The 25,425-nt window shown below is 41.8% G+C and overlaps 1 protein-coding gene across 2 annotated transcripts in view; it reads left to right on the top strand.

The window, feature by feature from the left end:
* The window catches only part of fbxo22 (F-box protein 22), a 50,855-nt gene extending 26,336 nt beyond the window's left edge, over positions 1 to 24,519 (top strand). For both annotated transcript variants that reach the window (XM_072282771.1, XM_072282770.1), the window contains 4 exons: positions 1,695 to 1,808; positions 2,454 to 2,621; positions 18,249 to 18,414; positions 23,755 to 24,519. In XM_072282771.1, coding sequence (XP_072138872.1) covers positions 1,695 to 1,808; positions 2,454 to 2,621; positions 18,249 to 18,414; positions 23,755 to 24,172 — 866 coding nt within the window. In that variant the 3' untranslated portion in view covers positions 24,173 to 24,519. The remainder of the gene's footprint in view (positions 1 to 1,694; positions 1,809 to 2,453; positions 2,622 to 18,248; positions 18,415 to 23,754) is intronic.
* The last annotated feature ends 906 nt before the right edge of the window (positions 24,520 to 25,425 follow it).

Below are 25,425 nucleotides of genomic sequence, written 5' to 3' on the forward strand. Positions count from 1 at the left end.
ATTATCAATGGAATATACTTTGTTTCTAAGTATGAGACAACTAGAATCAGGTTTATTATCACTGGCATGTGACATGAAATTTGTTAGCTTAGCAGCAGCAGTTCAATGCAATACATAATCTAGCAGAGAGAAAAAAATAAATTAAATAAAATAAACAAGTAAATCAATTACACATGTTGAATAGATGAAAAAATGTGCAAAAACAAATACTGTATATTTTTAAAAAAGTGAGGTAGTGTCCAAAGATTCAATGTCCATTTGGGAATCAGATTGTTCTTTGTTCTTACGACTCATGTTTCAATATTATTTATTTACTTGTTCATTTATTATATTTTTCTTTTTTTTGTATTTGCAGAGTTTGTCGTTTTCACATTGGTTGCTTGTCAGACTTTGTAGTTTTTCATTGATTCTATTGGAATTCTTTGTTCTTCTGTGACTGCCTGCAAGAATATGAATCTCAGTGTAATATATGGTGACATGTATGTACTTCGATAATAAACTTGATAATGAACATTACTTTTACTCAATAAAGTGGCAGGCACCACCAAGTTTTATACTTAATTCTTGACTTCTGAAGAACGTCTGCCTCAATATAACCAGATCCAACAGACAGTTAGCCCTTTGCTGTTAGTGTCTTGTGTGCGCAGGTTGGCTGCTGTATTTTCTACATTAATGGTAATAACCACTCTTCAAGGGGTATTTCAGTGTTGTAAGTTACTCTGAAGCATCCTGCAGTTGTTATAATCATCCTCATCATGTGTCATACTCTGCCAGAGCCTTGGTGACCACTTTCTTCCGCTGCGATCTGTCGGCAGTCAAACCTGTTGCATCTCTGGCGGTGAGGCTGGTCCACTCCTTGATGTTGTCAATCCAGGTTGTCCTCTGTCTGCTTCAGGAGCAGCTTCTTTCTACTCTGCCTTCAAGCACAGAGTGTTCCAGTGTGTCGTCAGTTCTTGAGATGTGTCCACAATAGCAAAGTTTCCTTTGGATAACGGTTTCCAGAAGTATTGGTTTCGTGCCAGTCTTTTCTAGGATGAAATTGTTGGATCTCCTTTCAACGTATGATACCCTGAGGATCCGTCTGTATGCCCACATCTCAAATGCTGTCAACCTCTTATAGTTGTTGTAAATTATATTAAAAATTAATTATTTTTCTGTGTTTATCTTGGTGTTCATGCTTCACACAAACTATTTTCCACCCTCCTTGGTCTCATCCTTTTAAGTTTTGTCCTTCAAGCTTACTTTTAAGTATACCTTTATTGCTCTCTAATACTACTAATCATACCTTCTAAATTCTAACCACTTCAATTCTTTTTAATATGATTGAGATTCCTTACCCAATGAAAATTGCACGTTATTCCGCAGTATGACTGTTAACCAAGTTCTGTGTATGTGATGTTTTCTAAAATATGATCGACAGAAAATCAAACAAAAATAATATTTTTTACTCTCGAAAGAAATGTTTGACTCATCGTTTAACTCTCCAAGTCAAAGCTGGAAAATATTATGTTCCAAATGATTTCTTATAGAAATATTATTTCCACCTCGAACTCAAACATCCTGGTTAACCAAAAATTTGTAAAACAGTCCAGCTACCTATTGCCGCATGATTACTTTTCTTGTACTTTACTTGCATGGATGTGCATTTGATGTTATTATTGGTCATTTCCTTTCCTATGATTTTATTGTTACAGAGAGAAGAGATGAGTCTGGATCTAAAAGTAAGGATGCAGAAGCTGCTACAAAGTTTGAGAATCTGCTGCCTGCAGATTGCAAGGTGTTGGGAGTCAGCTGCCCTGGCATTGTGTGTAAGTGGCTTCACCTAGGATAATTTGTAGTAGCTTATGTCACAGATTGGTGATTACTGGCATTGTAAAGCAGTTACACTGACTGCTATGTTCCCATGCTGCTCAATATATTAAATATTCATAATACCTTACCAATAAGTTGCTCCAGCTTTTGTTGCTCAGTTGATGAATGCCTTTGCATCGTGTGCGTGCTATGTTGGTGTCAGAATGTGTGGCAACACTTGCGGGCTGCCCCCACACATCCTTCCGACTCATTTTACTGTATGTTTTGATGCACATGTGATAAGTAAATAAATCCAAAACTGAATCAGGTGCACATTTATTAACACAAGAGATTCTACCGATACTGGAAATCCAGAGTGACACACACACAAGATGCATCACAGGTCAGGCAGCATCTACGGAGAGGAACAAATAGTTGACTTTCTGTGCCGAGAGGTGTCATCAGGACATTAGCAGCAAGGACTCCAAAAACAACAGCTCAGATCAATATATTAATCAGAACTTCTGTATTATTGCAGTTCATATTATGTAAAAATTTTTCATTTTGGAGTGGGACAAAGTTCAATCTTTTTTAAGAGTTTGGTTAAATCAATTAGTTTTTGTGTTATCAAACCTATATTACTAAGGTATCTTGTATTTCAGACACTCCTATGGGAAGTGGCAAGCAGAGACCTCTTGAGGTAGAAGATGGAATTGCAGGATTTGCCTTGCTCCTGCCCAAAGTTGAGGGGGTGACAATCAGATGCTTCCACTTGTCGAACAAAGACTTCAACAATAACACTTTTGATCAAAGGAAGCTCCAAGCAGCAGGCAAGTACTCTCTCCCTTCAGTGGTACTGACTGAGATAATATAAAATCATGACAGGAAAATTGGGAGTGAATTTGAAGGACAATAGTATTCACATTTCTTTTGTAAATCAAGAATTGTTTTTGTTTAGCTGCTGATATTTAAGTTCAGAAGGGGAACAATGAATTAGCGTGCAGCACAGAAAATAAAATTATTTGAAGTTCTTGGTAGCTTTTTATGTAATGAGCACAATAATTTAGTCTGTAGAAATAATTTAGTCACACTGCAGGTTCTAAAACAACTTTTGAAAGGCATTTGTTATTTGAGGGGAAGCACATAGAAGGTGATGGGACAAATGCTGGCAAATGGGACTAGCTTGGATGGGACATCTTGGTGAGCATGGGCCAGTTGGGCTGAAGGGGTCTTTTTCCCTATTGTGTAACATTGAGTGCTGAGAGAGCACAGAATCGTCGATGATCTCATTTTCAATCTACTTGTGCTGTAAAAAGATTCTATCCTAATTTTGGAGAGGAATCAGACTCTATCCTCAGTGGTTGTCCATCAAACAATGTCGCAAGAGTCAGATTACTTGGCTTTATAACATTTCTGTTTTTGTGGTGTTGTGGTGCAATATTTCTTAATTACAAAAGTGATTGCAGATCAAGAGAAAAGTGCTTTAGTTCAACATAAGGTGGGAGAAGTCTTATATACATACATACTTTGTTTTCCATTTGAAAAATAAATTCAATTTTTAAACTTTCTGATTAGTAAACATTTATTGGTATGCATGTTTGATAATTAAGTGCTCTGATAGAAAGTGTATGATAATTATTAACGCAAACAACACGAATTCTGCAGATGCTGGAAATTCAAGCAACACACATAAAAGTTGCTGGTGAACGCAGCAGGCCAGGCAGCATCTCTAGGAAGAGGTACAGTCGACGTTTCAGGCCGAGACCCTTCGTCAGGACTAACTGAAGGAAGAGTGAATAAGGGATTTGAAAGTTGGAGGGGGAGGGGGAGATCCAAAATGATAGGAGAAGACAGGAGGGGGAGGGATGGGGCCAAGAGCTGGACAGGTGATTGGCAAAAGGGATACGAGAGGATCATGGGACAGGAGGTCCGGGAAGAAAGACAAGGGGGGGGTACCCAGAGGATGGGCAAGGGGTATATTCAGAGGGACAGAGGGAGAAAAAGGAGAGTGAGAGAAAGAATGTGTGTATAAAAATAAGTAACAGATGGGGTACGAAGGGGAGGTGGGGCATTAGGGGAAGTTAGAGAAGTCGATGTTCATGCCATCAGTTTGGAGGCTACCCAGACGGTATATAAGGTGTTGTTCCTCCAACCTGAGTGTGGCTTCATCTTTACAGTAGAGGAGGCCGTGGATAGACATGTCAGAATGGGAATGGGATGTGGAATTAAAATGTGTGGCCACTGGGAGATCCTGCTTTCTCTGGCGGACAGAGCGTAGATGTTCAGCAAAGCGGTCTCCCAGTCTGCGTCGGGTCTCGCCAATATATAAAAGGCTATATCGGGAGCACCGGATGCAGTATATCACCCCAGCCGACTCACAGGTGAAGTGTTGCCTCACCTGGAAGGACTGTTTGGGGCCCTGAATGGTGGTAAGGGAGGAAGTGTAAGGGCATGTGTAGCACATTCGGAGGTGGCCATTCGGATCACCAGCCTGACGCCAGCTCCCGTAACCTTGATTAAAATCAACCTAAACCGTTAGCTGCAAAAGTGCATCATCTGTGCAAATCTAAACTTGAGCTTCAAGTGTTTCCATATTAGTTCAGTAAATAGCCAGCTGCATAAAAGATAGCAAGGCATACCGATCCTTGCTAAGTATTCAGTTAGATCTCAGTTGACATATAGAATCTATGCCTGTGTGAAGTATCAGTGAGAATGCTTTCTCCACCTCCTGTCCTTTATTCCATGTTCTACCTTCTCTCCGATGAGATTCCATCATCTTCAATCCTTTGTCACGTCCACTTATCCCTCGCAGCTTTATTTTTCTTATTCATTCAGATACAGTGCAAAATAGGCACTTCCAGCTCTTCGAGCCATGCTGCCCAACAATCCTCCGATTTAATTCCCACATGGGGCAGTTTACAGTGACCAATTAACCATAGAACCATAGAACACTACAGCACAGAAAACAGGCCAGTTGGCCCTTCTAGTCTGTGCCGAAACTTTATTGCGCTAGTTCCATTGACCTGCATCCAGTCCATAACCCTCCAGACCTCTCCCATCCGTGTATCTATCCAATTTATTCTTAAAACTTAAGAGTGAGCCCGCATTTACCACGTCAGATGGCAGCTCGTTCCATACTCCCACCACTCTCTGAGTGAAGAAGTTCCCCCTAATATTCCCCCTAAACCTTTCCCCCTTTCACCCTAAAGCCATGTCCTCTCGTATTTATCTCTCCTGATCTAAGTGGAATGAGCCTACTTGCATTTACTCTGTCTATACCCCCCATAATTTTGTAAACCTCTATTAAATCCCCCCTCATTCTCCTACGCTGCAAGGGATAAAGTCGTAACCTGTTCAATCTTTCTCTGTAACTGAACTCCCGAAGACCCAGCAACATTCTAGTAAATCTTCTCTGCACTCTTTCAATCTTACTGATATCCTTCCTATAGTTAGGTGACCAGAACCACACACAATACTCCAAATTTGGCCTCACCAATGTCTGGTACAACCTCACCATAACCTCCCAACTCCTATACTCAATACTTTGATTTATGAATGCCAGGATGCCAAAAGCCTTCTTTACAACCCTGTCTACCTGTGACGCCACTTCAGGGAATTATGTATCTGAACTCCCAGATCCCTTTGTTCCTCCGCACTCCTCAGTGCCCTACCATTTACTGTGTATGTCCTACCTTGATTTGTCCTTCCAAAATGCAACACCTCACACTTGTCTGCATTAAATTCCATCTGCTATTTTCTGACCCATTTTTCCAGTTGGTCCAGATCCCTCTGCAAGCTTTGAAAACCTTCCTGGCTGTCCACAACACCTCAATTAGTGTCATCAGCAAATTTGCTGATCCAATTTACCACATTATCATCTAGATCATTGATACAGACAACAAATAACAATGGTCCCAGCACAGATCCCTGAGGCACACCACTAGTTACAGGCCTCCAGTCTGAGAAGCAATCATCCACTACCACTCTCTGTCTTCTCCCACACAAAGCAATTTCAAATCCAGTTTACACCCTCTCCATGGATACCTAGTGTCTGAACCTTCTGAACTAACCTCCCATGTGGGACTTTGTCAAAGACCTTATTAAAGGCCATGTAGACAACATCCACAGCCTTTCCTTCATCTACTTTCTTGGTAACCTCCTCGAAAAACTCAACGCACAAGGCCATGCTGACTATCCTTAATCAGCCCTTGGCTGTCCGAATACTTGTATATCCGATTTCTCAGAACACCTTCCAATAATTTACCTACTACTGATGTCAGGCTCACCGGCCTGGAATTACCTGGTTTACTTTTGGAGCCTTTTTTAAACAACGGAACAACATGAGCTACCCTCCAATCCTCCGGCACCGCACCCGTGGCTAAGGGCATTTTAAATATTTCTGTCAGGGCCCCTGCAATTTCTACACTAGTCTCTCTCATGGTCCGAGGAAATACCATGTCAGGCCCGGGGGATTTATCTACCTTTATTCGCTGTAAGGCAGCAAGCACCTCCTCCTCTTTAATCTCTGTATGTTCCATGACCCAACTGCTTGTTTCCCTTCCTTCCATATACGCTATGCCAGTTTCCTGAGTAAATACTGATGCATTTATATACTGAATAACCTACCAACTGGTATGTCTTTGGACTGTGGGAGGAGACTGGAGCACTCAGAGAAAACCCACTCTGTCACAGGAAGAATATACCAACTTCTTACAGGCGGTGGTGGAAATTGAACTCTTTCGCCTGTACTGTAAAATATTGTGCTAACCACTGTGCTGCCATGCTGCCTCAGTAGCTTCTGGTGCTATTCCCACTCTCCCATCCTCCATCTGCCTATCACCTGCTGACTCTTGAATTACCTCTTGCCTTGAACTTTTTTATACTGGCCAACTCCCCTTTATCTTTCAGATGAAAGATCTCGAGCTGAAACAACTATCTATTTCTCTCCATAGTTGCTGTCTGACCTGCTGAGTTCCAGTTTTTTTGCGTGTGGCTTCAGATTCCAGCATCTGCAGTCTCTTGTGTCTCTAACTAGTGGTCTTTTTCTTCAATAAATATACACAATTACTGAGCATTTCAGGATGGAGAGCGGGGGAGTGTGAGGGGAATTCGCGGTGCATTGAATGAAGATGTTTCTCCTCATTTACATTGTTGTCTTCCTGGTTACTTCTGTAAAAGTCTAAAAAGGAATAGAAAAAGAGGGGAGGGGGGCATATTAGCGTTGGGGGGCAACATGGTAGTGTAGTGGTTAGCACAACGCTTTATAGTAAAGGTGCCCCAGGTTCAATTTCTGCCACTGCCTGTAAGGAGTTTGTACATTCTCCCCGTGACCGGGCTGTTTCCTTTGGGATGGTACCGGATGGTAAGTTAATTAGCCATTGTAAAATTGCCCCATGACTAGGGGGTTGATTTCTCGGTGACATGGCTATTGGGGCCGGAGGGGCCAGTTCTGTGCTGTATCTCAATAAATAAAATGAATACAAGATTGTGTTTGTCTAATAAAAATGGGCAATGCTATTAACATTTATTTTGTGTATATGCTGGTATATTGCTTGCTCTATGTTCTTGTGACAGGTTCTTGATTAGTAAGAGCATCAAAGGTTATGGGAAGACGGCAGAAGAATGGGGTTGGGAGGGAAAATAAATCATGGTGGAGCAGAGGTGATGGGCTGAATGGCCTATCAGTTCTTATAGTTTATGGTCTTAAAGCAATGACGTTGTTTTTTAAAAAAAAAGTATAGTACATTATTAACAGCATAATTGGGGTTTGAATTTTCTTGTATTTTAGCGATACAGCACAGAGTTAGGCCCTTTTGGTCCTCAGAGCCATTCAGCCCTGTAACCCTGATTAAACCTAACCTAATCGTGGGACAACTTACAATGGCCAATTAACCTACCTTGTTCTCCGGACTGTGGGAGAAACAGGAGCACCCAGGGAAAACCCATGTATTCCACAGGGAGGGCGTATAGAGACTCCTTACGGAACGGCACCGGAATTGAACTCTGAACTCTGGAGTGTTCTGAGCTGTAATAGCTCTGTGCTAACCACTACACTATCATGGTGCCATGTTTCTTCTTGTTCATTATTAATCTAATCCTAAACAGGATAAAGGGGAATGCACCTCAAGTCCCAGAAAAGTGATCGCCTAAGTTAAAGTTTGAAGAAATGGAACAGCTTGTACACTGTGCATATTTCTAAAAGCTAATAAATAACTCCACTATTTCCTAATTTTTTTTCAGTATAGAAAGTGTACTGTATTCCCACAGCAGTATAAGAATTTTGCTATCGGCATGCCGGTAAATTGGTTTAAACCTTTTTGTAATCACTTGCAGTTTTAATATTTGTATTTCTGTCACATTTTACTTGCAGTATACTGAGGTTTGGCGTGTTTACTCCATGTGGGTGGTTTGAAGGGAAGAGGTTAACAGTGGAATATTGGTCTCCTTTGAGTGCATGAGCTTGTTATAACTCATCCATCATAGAGACACGGCTTCCATTTCCTGGCAGCATGGCCCATGAAACTCTCTGCAGGAACAGATATAGCAATGATATTTCCAAATAAAGCTGCTGAAGTTTAAACACGGTATCCACATTACTGCCAAAAGCAACAAATCTTGAAATGAAAATTGGCCTTAGTAATGGGTAGAGCGACATGCAGAAAGAAATTCATGCTCAATATCTGCACATATATATACTGTATAGTAGCAGCTGTACATTGTAATCCCCATTGACAGAGTATGGCAGTCACTGGTATTTAATGGTTATGCAAACAACTGGACCTTGAACTTGCTGACCGTGTGCCTACATTAAAGCAGTGTAGAAGCAAATATACATTTTGACTGCAGTCTACTTGTGTGCACTTTTATTGCTGTCCATAATACTGAAATGAGGGAAGCAAATGAATCCAGACAAACTAATTATTATCTCGAATTTGCCCAATGTAAACAGCACTTCCTCTTCCAACTTCCTGCCCTCTTGACTCAACATATTTCAGATAACCAGCCATTTCTGATGTTTTTCTTTCAGATTCCCAGCGTTCTGTCCATATATTCATTTGTAAACCGCTGGCCAAATATTTTAATTCCAATTCCCGTTCCTGTTCCGATATGTCGATCCATGGCCTCCTCTTGTGCCAAGATAAGGCCACCCTCTGGGGAGAAGCAGCACCTTGTATTCCACCTAGCTACCCTCCAACCTGATGGCATGAATATTGATCTCTCCTTTCGATGACAGAATTCCATCCCCCCCCCCCCCCATTTCCCACTTCAACCTTGCACTTCTCTCACTTGCCTATTTTTCCCCTGGGTCCCCTGTCCACTCTCCCCTCCTATCAGATTCTTTCTTCTCCAGCCTTTAACTTTCTCACCCACCTGGCTTCACCTAACCCCTTCCAGTTAGTCTCTTTCCCTTCCCTCCACCTTTTTATTCTGGCATCTTCCCCTTTCCTTTTCAGTCTTGAAGAAGGATCTCGACCTGAAACGTTGACTGTTTTCTCTTTTCTATAGATGCTGCCTGACCTGCTGAGTTCCTCCAGCATTTTGTCCTCCTTTGTATACCTGTACTTTTATTTCCTCTTCCCTTTCCCCCCCATCAGCTTGTTTTACCTTTAAGTATTTGCAGTTCTGTTGAAAGATCATCCACCTGAAACTTGAGCTGTTTTTTCTCTCTGCAGTAATTCCAGGCTGCCTGAGGATTCCTTTCATTTTCTGTCTCATTTCTGATTTCAAATTGTATTTTGCTATTGTATTTTCCTCTTACTGTTTCTGAAGAAGTATCGACAGTGATCACTTTCTTCAAAATGGACTATCGATAGCTGCCCGGGCTTCTTGTGGAACTTGGCAGCATGGTAGCATAAGAGTTAAGATTGGGCTTCAATTCCCACCACTGTCTAAGGAATTTGTATGTTTTCTTTGTGACCATGTGGTTTCTACTCGGTGCTCCAGTTTCCTCCCATTCCAAAGTCGTACGGGTTAGGGTTAGTGAGTTGTGGCCATGCTCTGTTTGCACTGCAATCATGGCAACACTTGCGGGGTGCTCTCAGCACATACTTGATGCAAACAACATATTTCACTGTATATTTCAAAGTATATGTAACCGATAAAACTAATATTTAATCTTTAACCTTCTAAAATCTGCAGTCTCTACCAACTTTTTTTTATATAGCTGCACAGACCAACCATTGCTCTCAGCAGGAAATCTTTACATAGCCCAAAAACTGTGTGGGGCTCTCAATGTATTTTTTTTTTTGTAATATGCATACTATGAATATTTAGAATGAAAATTGCATTGGCTTTCAGTGGGCCGGTGGTTTATTAACAATGAGCTACTGACTTCCATTCTGTGTTTATTGTTACAATTTGTAACAATGTGGAAACACTGACAATGTACATACGTGAAGCTCTAAAATATTTCAAAGTAAAGGTTGTGGTACATTTATTATTTGGAAAATGTATAGATTATTTTCATTGACATTTAGTTACAGGGTATTTTTACAATTATATTAACATACAGTAGATTTTGAAATTATGTTAATGTAATATCAAACATATTAATATTTATATAAAAGAAAATCCCAGCTGCATGGGAGCATTTCAGCTACTCTGCTGTCGCGCACCTGTGCAGCTTGGAGGGAAGAGTGGTCTCTACCATCAACGACAATGGCATGCAAATCCCCTCAGTTTCCCCCTTCAGCTTTCCACTCCCTCACCACCTCAACTTTCACATCATCCTGCCTTGGAAGCGTATCATGTTTCCTTCATTGTCCTTGGATCTAAATCCTGGAACGCTCTACCCAAAGGGCAGTATGGTGCTAAGTGGTTTGTGTAATGCTTTTACAGTGCTAGCTGTAAGATCGGGGTTTGATCCTTGCTGCTATTTGTGAGGAGTTTGTATGTTCTCCCTGTGACTGTGTGGGTTTCCGCTGGTTGGTCCGGTTTCCTCCATATTCCAAACTATTAGTGAGTTGTGTGCATGCTGGAGGCAAGGCGGCACCTGCCTGTTGCCTAGCACAACCCTTGCTGATTTGATTTGATTTGACACAAATGGCACATTTTACTGTCTCTTTCGATGAACATGGGACAAACATAGCTAATCTTTAATCTTTATAAGTTTTGTGGGAGTGACTTCCACCAGAAGTACTGTAGTGGTTATAGATGGCAGCTCACTGCAGTCAGTTTCTCAAGAGCAAGAACAGACAGGCAGTCAGTGCTGACCTTTCTCGTGACACCCATGTCCCAAGACTGGACCAAGGATGGCCTACCTGAGAAGAAAAATAATTGCTTCGGGAGTAACAGTGGTCCAGTGATTGAGACCGACCTGGCCGTCCACACTGTACAGATTTTTCAGTAAGGATCATAGAAGTACTGACCCTTGCTGATCTTCACCTTGACTTGAACTATATTTGAAGGCAATTGCCTCTGGACTTGAAGTGGATGCTTCCTTAAATTGTGGTAGGTAACCTCATCAAATCAGGAGAACTGAAATTATAGTATTTAACCATGCAGATTTTTTCATAAAAGAAAATAAGGATGCATTTGTTAATTTTATACCAAATAACGTTTAATAATTGCTCCTTCTTTCCATCTATTTGCAAAAAGTAGCTCCTTATAACCCTGAAGAGCTAATTACAGCAAATCAACCCTGATATCCCTGTTGTGAAAATTGTTGCTGTATCTGATTTCCATTTATAATATATTTAAATGGATCTAATTGCATTCTTGTTTCTCCAAGAATGATAACCAGTGGAATGCAAATACATATCAAAATTTCACAAAGACTCTGCATAACAAGTGCTGGTGTTGTTGAATATCATGCTGGATTTTGTCAGAGTTAATGTGGGAAAACTCCAATATATTAAGCAGCTCTTTTGTCTTTTCTTCTGGGCGTTGTGCAGTCAAGATCAAGACCTTGTTGGGGCCTGCACTTCTAATAATGTCTTAGATAGGCAGGTTGGAAATGTCTTGCTTTTGCTTTCCCGACAGCTGCTTAATGTGTTGTGGAAATATTTGGACAGTTTTAAATTATTCCCTGGGGACTGCTCAATTGGAGTCCCATCTGGCCCATAACCGACTTGACAGTCTTGCTGTGTAATGTGGAGTCATTAAGTATTTTGACAAGCGAATTAAAGTTTGACTGCTTTTCGGAACTATTTAGCAAGTCGTTGAACAGAAGCCAATGTTGTAGGTTGATCTCTGTGCAAGCATGTACGTGAAGCATACATGCACAGAGGCAGACATGTGTGTGACAAAGGGTAATCAAGCTAGGTTTTTTCCAAAGTGCTTCACTCTTTCACTGTTGCACACTTAATGCTTGGAAGGCAATTCTTACACTTCGTGGCCTCTTTAATAGGTACCTCTTGTACCTTATAAAGTAGCCACTGAGTGTATGCTTGTGGTCTTCTGCTGCTGTAGCCCGTCCACTTCAAGGTTGACGTGTTGTACGTTCAGAGATGTTCTTCTGCACACCACTGTTGTAACACGTGGTTATTTGAGTTACTGTCGCCTTCCTGTCAGTTTGAACCAGTCTTGCCGTTCTCCTCTGACCTCTCTCATTAACAAGGTATTTTCACCCACAGGACTGCTGCTCACTGGATGTCTTTGTTTTTAACACCATTCTCTGTAAAGTGTTGTGCATGAAAATCTCAGGAGATCAGCAGTGTTTGACATACTCAAACCATTCAGTCTGCTACCAACAATTATTCCACGATCAAAGTCACATAGATCACATTGCTTCCCCTTTCAGATGTTTGGTTTGAACAACAGTTGAACCTCTTGACTGATTAGATATTTGCATTAATGAGCAAGTGTGCCTTATAAAGTGGTGACTGAGTGCACATCCTGTGTCTTTTCCTTACAAAACAAAACTGCACCATCAGCTGTTTGCAGTTAAGTCTGAATGAGATGTTAGGGTGTCTGGCTGAACCATCAAATAAAATAAACTCAACCATCACCCTGATGTTGGGGAAGTTGGGGTGATGTAGTTATACACCAAACCTCGCCGACTGGACATTGAGTTTAACTGGTTCAGGTGGTCAGCATCGTCTCTTTTTCCTCACATTCTCACCCAGTGCAGTATTGACCTTCAAGGTTTGGATAATAGTTCTGCTTCTCCACACTTCCTCTAGACTGAGTTCATTATTTTCTTTTCTCCTATCCCTTTCACTATCCTGTTTAACTTGGCTCCATTATCCCTTCCTCCACTTAATCTCTCTTACTTTCCAATTTATTGTAAATGTTTGTTCTCATCACCCTCCACTCTTCCTTTTACTACTTGCTTATGGAACTTGTTATGGAAAATCATTGACCTGATACCTGTTTTTTTTTCCCTCCATTGCTGCTGCTAATCTGCTGAGCAACATTCATTTTTAGTTGTATGGTCTTTTGGAAACATTCAAAGCTAATTTACAAATGACATAGACAAAGTAGCATAATCTGATCCCAACTGCTGTTCTTTTGGAGATGTGAGACTCAAGGTGCTGGGATCCGGAGCAACACAAAATACTGGAGGAACCCGGTGGATCGGGCAGCATGTACAGAGAGAAATGGACAGTCGAAGTTTCGGGTTGAGACCCTTCATCTAGACACAGATGGAGGGTCTCCACCCAATTGTTGACTATTTATTGTCCTATATGCTGCCTGCCCCTCTGAGTTCCTCTAGCATATTGTGTTTTGCTCTGCTATTATGTTAACCCATTTAGTCTTACCACATCAGAGATATTTTCCCTTGTTCTGTCCATCTCCACCATACCTTTTCTACTGAAACTGATTTGTTTTCTCTGTTTCCCATTTCTGGTGAAAGGTCTTTGACTTAAAATGTCATTGTTTCTCTCTTCATTGGTGCTGCCTGACCTGATGAGTGTTTTCAGTATCTTGTGATATTTACTCAAAATTACTTTTATTTGTGACATTTGCATGATGTTTTTAAGAAGGCCTTTGGCAATGTGGCGCACATGAGACTGCTGAACAGTGGAAAGGTACTATTATGGATTAGCTGACTGACAGAAGGCAAAGTGTAGGAATACTTTTCTGGTTGGTTGCCAGTGATTAGAAGTGTGCTGCAGGCATCAATGAGTCCACTACTTTTCACGTTTTATGTTAATGATCTAGATGATGGAGTTGATGGCTCTGTGGCTAGGTTTGTGCATGATACAAAGAAAGGTGTGGGGGGGGCTTGTAATGTTGAGGAAGTAAAGAATTTGCAGAAGGATTTGGACAGGTTAGGAGAATGAGCAAATAAAAGGCAAAAGGAATACAGCGTAGCTAAGTATATGGTCACGTACTTTGGTAGAAGGAAAAAAGGTGCAGACTATTTTCGAAATGGGGAGCGAATTCCTTTATCAGAGGTGCAAAGGGACGTGGGACTCAGGATTCCTGAAAGGTTAACTTGTAGGTTAAGTTGGTGGTAAGAAAGGCAGGTGCAATGTTCGCATTCATTTCGAGTGGACTAGGATACAAAAACAAGGGTGCAATGCTGAGGCTTTATAAGGATTTGGCTAGACTGCTTGTGGAGTATTGTGGGCTCCTTATCTAAGAAATGAGATGCAGGCATTGGAGAGGATCCAGAGGAAGTTCACAAGAATGATCCCAGGAACGAAAGGGTTAACACATAAGCCTTTGGTGGCTCTGGGCACGTACTGCTGGAGTTGAGAAGAATGGGTGGGGATCTCCTTGAAACCGATCGAATATTGAACGGCTTAGATAGAGTACATGTGGAGAGGATGTTTCTTACAGTGAGGGAGTCTAGAACCAGAGGGCACAGCCTCACAATAGAGGGACACTCCTATAGAACAGAGATGAGGAAATAATTCTTTAGCCAGAGGGTGGTGAATCTGGAATTCATTGCCACACACAGCTGTGCAAGCCAGTTCATTGGGTACATTTAAGATGAAAGTTGATAGGTTCTTCAGTAATCAGGGCGTTAAAGATTATGGGGAGAAGGCAGCAGAATCGAGTTAGTTGGGATGATAAATCAGCCATGATGGAATGACAGAGCAGACTTGATGGGCCGAATGGCCAAATTCTATTCCTGCCTTGTGGTCTTATAATATAAAAATGAGGATATAATGTTGAAACTTTGTTCAGATTACATTTGGAGTATTATGAGCTCTTTTGGGCCCCACATCTAAGGAAGGATTTGCTGGCATTGGACCGGATCCAGGGGAGGTTTATGACAACGAATGCAGGGATGAAAGGGTTAATGCGTGGATAGCGTTTGATGGCTCTGGGCCTGTACTTGCTAGAGTTTAGAAAATTGAGGGGCAATCTCATTAAAATCTATGGAATATTGAAATCCCTAGATAGAATGGACATGGGAGATTCTAGGACCAGAGGGCACAATCTCAGAATATAAGAATATCCCTTTAGGACAGAGATGAGAAGGAATTTCTTTCGCCAGAGGGTGGTGAATCTGTGGAATTCATTGCTGCAGATGGCTGTGGAGCCAAGTCATTGTGTATATTTAAAGTGGTGGGGGGGGGGGGAGGTTGATAAATTCTTGATTAAAGGTGACAAAGGTTACAGGGAGAAGACCGGAGATTGGGGTTGAGAGAGAAAGTGAAATTAGCCATTATGGAATGGCAGATCATACTTGATGGACCAAATGGCAAAATGCTGTTCCTTTGCCTTATTATTTGCAAGGCAGCAGTGTATCTACATCTCACCTGTTGGTATGAGCTATCTTGAATCACTGTAGCCTTTAGCATGTTGCTGCTTCCATGAATGGATCTCTGGGAATTTAACTCTGTGATTAAGGAGGGGTCTGCCCATGTTTGTGATACAGTTGTGATGGTGTGCCCATGATATTGGTGTCTTGTACCTTGTGGAGGCAAAGAAAAAAGAATATTTTTTAAAAATCATTCATTCCTAGTACATGGGTATCACTGTTAGACCCTTTTAATGAAGTGGATTGTCAAGCTGCTTGAAGGGTAACCACTTTGCTAGATTCATGTTCAGGTAAGGACAGAAGCTTATAAACTGGATAAGTTTTTAAAACAAGTCACTAATAATGATGTTACCCGTAATAGCATCATATTACAGAATGATTTAATTAACTGAATTGAATTCCCCCAGCTACCATGGTAGGAATTAAACTTGTCTCTCTGCTGGTCTACTGTATTCAGCTAGGAAGTGACCTTGTTGTTTTGCAGACAAGTAGGGAACCACTTGGTGAATGGTACAGTTGTCTGCTGCCTCCCAGCTCCAATGGCTTCGATTTGGTCCTGACTGTTAGTTGCTGTCCGTGTGGAGTTTATATGAATCCCCAGGATTTCTTTAAGTTGTCTGATTTCCTATCATGTTGCCATCTCATGTTAGTTGGTAGGTTAAAGCATCACACTTAAAAGTTGCTGTTGAACGCAGCAGGCCAGGCAGCATCTCTAGGAAGAGGTACAGTTGATGTTTCGGGCCGAGACCCTTCATCAGGACTAACTGAAAGAAGAGCTAGTAAGAGATTTGAAAGTCAAATTACTAGCTCTTCTTTCAGTTAGTCCTGATGAAGGGTCTCGGCCCGAAATGTCGACTGTACCTCTTCCTAGAGATGCTGCCTGGCCTGCTGCGTTCACCAGCGACGTTTATGTGTGTTGCTTGAAATTCCAGCATCTGCAGATTTCCTCGTGTTTGCATTAGTTGGTAGGTTAATTGGCCAAATTGTAAGTTGTGATTGGAGTTAATGGACATGTGTGAGAGAATGAGTTCAGGGAAATAAGGAGGGGATGGTATTTTCTGTGAGCTGGCATTGACTAGACGGGCCAACTGGCTTTCTACATTCTAAGGAAGTATGGGGAAGAGTAAAAGGAAAATGTTTCCTGTCTTTTCCACTGATTAATACACATTTGTGACTGTTCAGTATCTAATCTGTTGCCACTGGATGGCGCTGCAGGGAAGCTCGCTCTGCAGTGTTTCATACCACTCCGTGCACAGACTGCAGATTATGTTACATAGAATTTACAATGAAATTATGACTAAAGTATGTAAATAACCCTAGCACTTAATGCAGTATGGAAATTTGCTGTAGTGCTGCCCGCCACCGCAGTTTAGAGACCACAGCAAACTATAATCATCGTCTTGGGCTTTCTGCTTGTAATAAAACTCTACCTTTATCTATAGGAAAGTTGGTCACTAGTTTTTTTGCTCTGTTCTATGCTGCAGAGAAAAGAAGGATTATATTCCTATATTTCCATTTCAAAGGCTTTTGCAAATTCTCTACACTGCGCTGTGATGTGTTGGTCATCTGGCATTCTTTTAGAAACTTAATTCATAATGAGTATGAAAGGCATGGCACAATTGTTATCTATAGCCAGCAGTGAGTAATGAAAGATGCGATTAAACAAAACGCTGCAAATTTGCAGCTGCCTCGGTGGAGAGAGAACCAGACCAGTGTCAATTGAGATATTAGTTCTGTATCTTTCTCAATGGGTGTTGTCTGGCCTGCTTGGTAACTCCAACATTTTCTGTTTTTGTTTCAGTTTTCCACTTCAATTGCTTTGCTTTTTCCTTGAATATAGACTGAACATATTGCTTCTAATTGCAACAAACAAATATTATTTAGGGATACTGCATGGTAGCAGGCCCTCCTGGCCCAATGAGCCCACACTGCCTAATTACACACACGTGACCACATGCCTTTGGGTACAGTAAGACATAGGAGCGGAGATAGGCCATCAGACCATCGAGTCTGCTCTGTCATTCCATCCATCATAACTGATTTATTACCCCCCTCAACCCCATTCTCCTGGCTTCTCCCCCATACCATTTGACGCCCTTATGGGAATGTGGGAGGAGCCCAGAGCATCTGGAAGAAACCCACAAAGTAATGGTGAGAATGCACAAGCTCCTCCTTATAGACAGCAGTGGGAATTGGACCTGGGTCACTGCTACTGTGATGGCGTATTGCTAACTGCTGTGCTACCATGCTGTCCCAATTAATTCCCCATCAGCACGTTTTAGTTTTGCCGTCCATCTGAATGGGTGAACACTAGGTAGTTAAGTGGGCACGTGGCCAAGTGGTTAAGGCATTGGACTGGCAACCTGAAGGTCGTGAGCTTGAGCCCAACCGAGGCAATGTGTTGTGTCCTTGAGCAAGGCACTTAATCACACATTGCTCTGCGATGACACTGGTGCCAAGCTGTATGGGTCCTGATGCCCGTCCCTTGGACAACATTGGTGTCGTGGAGAGGGGAGACTTGCAGCATGGGCAACTGCTGGTCTTCCATACAACCTTGCCCAGGCCTGCGCCCTGGAGAGTGAAGACTTTCCAGGTGCAGGTCCATGGTCTCGCAAGACTAACGGATACCTTAAAAAAAAAGGTAGTTAACATCACTGCCAAGAGTTTTCCTGGTATTTTGAGCACCATTACTAGTGAGCTGATCGACCATGCTACCAAACCTTTGAAAGAATGCTTTGGGCCCCATAGCACACTGAGAATTCCTGCTGAGTTTTATTGCTTACTCTTCCTGTCTTAGGTCTTCAAGATAACCCAGACCTGCGCACAGTCCTCCTGTTCGGATACAATACTTACAAGCCTGCAGCAGCGGACTTCATTCAGCGACTCACCAGGCCTTTCAACGTGAGGAACACCATTGTAATAGGGGGCCATATCGATCGCGTCTTTTCACCCAGTTCTGCAAGGTGGGTTTAATGTTAACACCTAGGTTTTTAATCTGTTTATGTGGCTTGTAAGAAAGAAAATGTTTCTTTTCTGTTGTAATGCAATTTATTCATTTCATCACTGCAATGAACTCTCTGTATAATTCCTCTTGGGGTAATTAAGCTCATCTCCTGACTCTTATGGAACCCAGTACACTCGTTCCCAAAGGCTTGGGGAGCACTTCATATATTAGGCAGCCCTAATGAGCAGGAGAGACCTGGGATTGGTTCCTGATCTGTACAGACCTCATTGTTCTGGGGGAGATGTGTTGCCCATGGTCTCATCATCACTCAGTCAGAAAGAGGGTAAACTATTCAAGGAATCCCTTTTGTACATGATGTGTAGAGGAATTAATTCAGAAATTTCATGTCCTTCAGAACTGTAACAAGTGTGTTGTTTGTTTTCAGAAGGAATTAAGTAAGTCATATGACTATTCTGAGAAGTGTAGATTAAGCACTTACTCATCTAAACAGATTGGAGAGTTACATTAATCTTTGAAACTACCTTGGCAGTGGATATTTGTATATGTGATAGATAGACCATCTTCCTCTTGTAGATCCCAATGCTTTAATAACTCTTGCAATTTTGATAATGATTTGAGAAGAGTTAGTGCGTAGATCTTCACTGTGCTAAGATGATATGTATTTTCTGAACACACATCCAAACTTACAAATTTAGGCAGTGGACAAAGCCACTCAACCATGTGAGTCTGCTCCAGCATTTGATCATGGCTGATTTGATTGTAACCTAATTTCCACATTACCGTCTGCTTGTGGTATCTTTCACGAACTGGCTTATCAAGAATATCTACTTCTGATTAAAACTATTCCCTGCCTTTTCAGGAGGCGATTCACAACACCCTTGGAGAGAAAACTGAGCCTTGTCTCCCTTAAACAGTGACCCCTAGTTCTTTATTTTCGCCCAAGAGGAAACATCATCTATATATCCATCTTGTCAAAATGCCTCAGGATTTCATAAGTTCCCTCTCACTCTTCTAAATGGACTTAATTCTAATGGATATAAACCTAGTCTGTCCAATCTTTCCTTGTAAGACAATGCAAATGTTCGAGATATTGATCTCGTCATTGTACAGGGGTTTGACCTGAAAAGTTAGCAATTCTTAACACACGCGAACACGCACAGTTTAACCTGCTAAGTTCTGAGCAGATTGTGTGTTGCTTAATCAGTTACTAAATGTTTGAACTGCTTCCAGCATCACAAATTTTTTTTTCATTTGTTTGATGTGATTGACACCATGTAGGCAAACGTGACAGTATTTGTGACAGTTTTATACTTAACTATACAAAAGGGAAGGGTTCGGAGCTTGAGGGGCCTTGTGGGCAGGTTTGCTCGAGTGATGGGCTGGGTTTAAACTAGGCTGGGCAGGGAGTTGGGAACCAGATTGATAGGACAGAGGAATGAGCAGTTGGTGTAAAGGTAGATGCAGTGTGTAGAGAGATTGTGAGGAAGGATAGGGAACAGGTGGAGCATAAATGCAGTCATTTGGGTGGGTTGAAATGTGTTTACTTCAAAGGACAAAGTATCCGTAATTTTGAGCATGGATCAGTACTTGGAGCTACGATGTTGTGGCCATTACAGAGACCTGGTGGTCACAATGGCAGGAATGACTGCTGGATGTTCCAGGGTTTAGATGTTTCAAAAGGGACAGGAAGGGAGGTAAAAGAGGTGGGGGAGTGGCATAACTATTCAGGGATTGTAATACGGCTGCAGAAAGGGAGGATGTCATGGAGGATCATCTGCTGATTCAGTATGGGCAGAAGTCAGAAACAGGAATGTTCAAACATTTTGTCAAGAGGAAGAAGACAGACTTATGGTTAGGAATCAAATAATCAGACAGGATATTTGAGAGTTATAAGGTAGCTAGGAAGGAGCACAAGAAGGGACTTATGAGAGTTAGATGGCGACATTGGTATGTAGGATTAGGGAAAACCCCGGTGATAGAATAATCCTGGGAATTAACAACCAGTGAATTTTATATCAGTGGTGGCCAAACAATTGGAGAGGATTTTTAGAGACAGGATTTATGCGCATTTTGAGAAGTATAGCCTGACTAGGAATGGTTAGCATGGCTTTGTGAGAGGCAGCTTGTGCCATATAAGTCTGATGGACTTTTTTGAGGAAGTGACAAAACAAATTGATGAGAGTAGAGCAATGGATGTGGTGTAAATGGATTTTAGTAAGGTGATTAACGAAATTCCCTATGTCAGGCTCATTCAGAAAATTAGGAAGCCTGTGATCCACGGAAACTTGACTGCTTGAATTCGGAATTGGTAATAGATGGAGCATGTTGTACCTGGAGGTCCGTGACTAGTGGTGTTCTGCAGAGATCTGTGCTAGGTCCTCTGCTCTTTGTGACTTTTTATAAATAACTTCTTACTTTAACTTTGCCTTTGATGAGGAAGTGCAAGGGTGGGTTTGTAAGTTTGCTGGTAACACAAAGGTTACTGGTTTTATGAATAGTGTAGAGGGCTGCCGTAAGTTGCGTTGGGACATTGACAGGATGCAGAGCTGGGCTGCGTGGCAAAATGAATTCAATCTGGGAAAAGTGTGAACTGATACACTTAGGAAGGTCGAACTTGATAGCAGGGTACAAAGTTAGTGGCAGGATTCTGATCTGTGTGGAGGAACAGGGACCCTGGGGTCCAAGTGTATAGAACCTTGAAAGTTGATAGGATGATTAAGAAAGTAAATGTTGTGTTGGTCTTCATTAGTCAGGGGATTGATTTCAAGAGCCATGAAGTAATGCTGCAACTCTATAAAACTCTGGTTAGACCACACTTGGAGTATTGTGTTCAGTTCTGCATGCCACATTATAGGAATGGTATGGAGACTTTAGGGAGGGTGCAGAGGAGATTTACCAGGATGCTGTTTGGATTAGAGAGCATGTCTTAATGAGGAAAGATTGAGCAAGCTTGGGCTTTTCTCTTCAGAGTAAAGGAAGATTAGGTTGAGACTTGATAGAGGCATGTAGAATGATGAGACATAAAAAGAACAGACAGTCAGCACCTTTTCCCCAGGGTAGCAAAGGCTAATACAAGAGGACATACTTTTAATGTGATTGGAGGAAATATAGAGGTTCAGTGGTCCTAGAAAGTTTGTGAACCCTGTAGAATTTTCTCAGAAGCATTGTAGAACATCCAGGTGGTCTTTTGCAAACTTGAGACATGCAGCAATTTTTTTTTTTTTGGAGAGCAGTGGCTTCCTCTATGGTGTCCTTCCATGAACAACATTCTTGTTCAGTGTTTTCCTTATAGTGGACACATGAACAGAGACCTTAACAAGTTCCAGAGATTTCTGTAGGTCTTTTGTTGTTACCTTGGGTTCTTTTTCACCTCCTTCAGCATTGCAAGTTGTGTTCTTAGTGTGATCTTTGCAGGATGCCCACTCCTAGGGAGAGTAGCAACAGTACTGAGTTTCCTCCATTTGTAGGCAATTTCTCTTACTGTCGACTGATGAACACTCAGGTCTTTAGAAATGTTTTTGTAGACTTTTCCAGCTTCACGCATCTCTGCAATTCTCCTCTGGAATTGTTTTGATCGAAGTGTGGTATACACAAACAGATCTTTCTTGAGAAGAGCAGGCTCTGTCAGTCAGTAACCTGACTTTGTGTGCCTTTTTCTGTAGGGCAAGGTACCTCTCCAACCCACATCTCCAATCTCATCTCAGTGATTGGAGCTCCTGACTGCAAAGAGTTTTTGTGGAAGGCATTACCCCAGAGATTCACATACATTTTCCAACAAATGCATGTGATATTATTTGTACACAGTGGTAAGTGCATGGAATGCACTGATAGAGGCAGACACATTCGGCAGATTTAAGAGACTCTTTGATAGGCAGATGGATGGAAGTAAAAGGAGGTCTATGTGAAGGGAAGGGCTAGATTGATCTTGGAGTAGGTCAAACGGGTGGCATAACATCATGAGCTGTACTGTTCTATTTTCTTTCCTGCAGAGCTTCATCTAATAGTGAATGACCTGTTACAGTTTGTTTTCTGAAGATGTTAATATGCACGTTCATCCTTGAATGGTATTGTTGAATTCATGGTTACAGTAACTTGGGTTACTGCCCCACCCAAAGACTTAATGTCATTCAAGTATCTGTTTATTTGGTTTAAATAGTTTTGGTGTGTTTATTTGACAGCATGTTCTTGCCAGCCAAGAGCAGTGTACATATTTATTGTGTAGCTAAAACTGATAATGCATACACTTCATCATTGCTGGCATAGCCTTTAAAAGGCTATTGACCCGCATCTTAAAACCCCAAGGAGTTTTCTTTCGGGATGAGGGGCTCCCACAGCCTGTGTTCAAAAGTACTGCTCCCATTTCACAAGGGAAGCACTGTCATATTTTTTAAAAAATGTAAACTGCTTGTTAGAACTTGCTTAGAAATGAGTCAGTGCACGTCACACCATATGGATTTCCAGGTAATAAAATGTGTTGCGGTCACAGTACAAGGCAGCAAGTCAGGGAGATGAAGGTTTAGAGAGAACATATTTTTGTAGGTGGAATTTCTTTCTTGGCACTAAGCAGTAGAATATCTAGATTTCTAACTAATTATATATTTCAATGCACACATTCTTATGTTTCCATCCTCCCAAGTTTATTGTGGATGGAGAATGCCTCTTTTCAGGTTTGTTTTAGAGTCCTACCTGCCTGGCCTTAGCTATTTACTTTCTTCCATTTTATCAATTTGATGCAATTGTTGTCTCAGACACAAGGGGTTGTTATAAATTATTCTTGGATCTTTTTGCTTGTGAAGTGACTTAAGTTCAGCAGGTAGCACAGACTACGGAAGTGGTGTAAGAAAGGAGCTGGCATAGGAATTGGAGGAGAGAGATTCAGATGATGTGGAATGGGATTTCAGTTTCAGGAGGACCACTGTCACCATTAAGCAGCTTAGATTCCGTACATTTAGGTGAGGATGACTCTCTGCTGCTCTCTCCAAACCTGAGCTGCTTCTCTTAAAAGCACACCTTTTATTTTTGAAGTGGGCAGTAACCCTGAAAGATGGTGGCAAGCTATTCTGTGAATTACTGTAGTTAGGTGTATTCAGCTAGCTGACAGAGCTTTTCATTCCTCAGACTCAGTTTGATTCTAGCAGTGGTCTCTGAAAGATAAGTCTGTTGATTGCAAAAATCTTTTTTGAAATGCTTTTGCTCAGTGTAATCACTGTAAATCACCATAGAACCATTTTCCATCTCCACATATAAAGGGATGAACACCACGTCTGTTTCTTTAAAAGGTTTCCACTTGGCTTCCTAGGGATTGAGCTTTCATGATCTGTGTTCTACCCCCTTATAGGATTGATGCCTGGCACATGTATGGAATAGTGGGTCTGTCGTTCAGTGGCAGATCAATGCAGGCTGCGTCTATTCTCCTCGATGAAGACGTGGAGACACCCAAGAGCGTAGAAGCGGCGATGCAGCGCCTCAAGGCTGCCAACATTCCTGAGCACAACACCGTGGGCTTCATGTTCGCCTGCATTGGCCGTGGTCAGAACTACTACCGCAAGATGGAGAACGTGGAGGCTGATGCCTTCAGGAAGCAGTTCCCAAGCATTCCGCTGTTTGGGTTTTTTGGCAATGGAGAAATTGGCTGTGATCGTATTGTGACTGAAAACTTCTCGCTGAGAGAGTGCAGCAGCTCTTCAGAATGTGACGAATTAATTCATGGTTATACCACAGTAATGGCACTTATTCACTTTGGGCCACTTAAATAATTAAAAACCTTCAAGTGGCCTGCTAAGGATTAGTGGTTGGTTTAGGCCTTTTGCAAGGACAAGGAAGTTTTTGGGCCAGTCCTTGTCCCTCAGAGTTTTGGATGGAATGATGCCAATTCTTTGCTCAGACCAAGGGCATCTCCAAAATTGGCCCATAGGGTGATCACTTAGTAAAGATCTCACAAAAAAACACTCTCTTTATACGTTCAGAGCACAACTTCAACATTTTTTTCAACTGTGTAAATTTCGATTCGTTTTCATCTTTATTACAATCAAATGTAAAGGTAATCAATATATCCAATGATGATTATTTTGTGATTTGTTTTGAATTAAAACTGTACAAAGGAGTTGTGAGTGGTGATGTAGGAAAGGCATTTTAATGTTGGAAAATACTCATCAACTGAATCTTGGACTTCCGTCTGTGTTGCTGTGGTTAGGTTGGTGTCAGTAAGGCTTCAGTCAACCCAGACTAGGTACAGTGCTCCGGTGACTCAGGTTTAATCATGACTAAGGCTGCTGTCTGCGTGAAGTTTGCACACTCTCTGTCCTCAGCTCCAAAGCCATGCTGACCAGTTGGTTAATTGGCTACTGGAAATTAACCTGAGTGTGGGTTGTTGGGGGGGAGGGGGGGGAGTAGGAAAGTCAGCAGTGGGCTTGTGGCAAGGAATCGATAGGCATTAAAGAGAATTTATAAAGAAATAACTGGCGGAAAGTAAAACCCTGCAAAGCCTGAATGGACCAAATGGTCACACTGCTGTACAAACATAGGGAAGCAGAATATTTGAGACTGGGAGGAAGGTGAAAGAATGCTTAATACTTGTATTTGTCTGGGTCCTTCTTCATCCCTTTGCTTCTTCTGCCAATTTCCTCCCAGCTTCTTACTTCATCCCTCCATCCCCACCCACCCTTCCCCTCACCTGGTTTCACTTATCACCTGCAGCTTGTACTGCTTGCCTGCCCCCATTGAATTCTGGCTTCTTCCACCTTCCTTTCCAGTCCTAGTGAGGAGTCTCAGTCCAAAATGTCGCCTATTTATTCATTTCCATAGATACAACCTAACCTGCTGAGTTCCTCCAGCATTTTGTGTGTTGCTCTGGATTGCCAGCATCTGCAGAATCTTGAATTTGATGCTCTGGACCATCTTTGTAATCCTGGGCATCACAAAGCCTTCTACAATCAGGGAAAAACTAAATAAAAATTTGAGAAATCACAGCGGACTATTATGGAATTACACCATTAGGGTTAAATCAGCT

This window comes from Mobula birostris, chromosome 18 (genome assembly GCF_030028105.1).
Source record: "Mobula birostris isolate sMobBir1 chromosome 18, sMobBir1.hap1, whole genome shotgun sequence".
In the NCBI taxonomy this organism is placed as follows: domain Eukaryota; kingdom Metazoa; phylum Chordata; class Chondrichthyes; order Myliobatiformes; family Myliobatidae; genus Mobula; species Mobula birostris.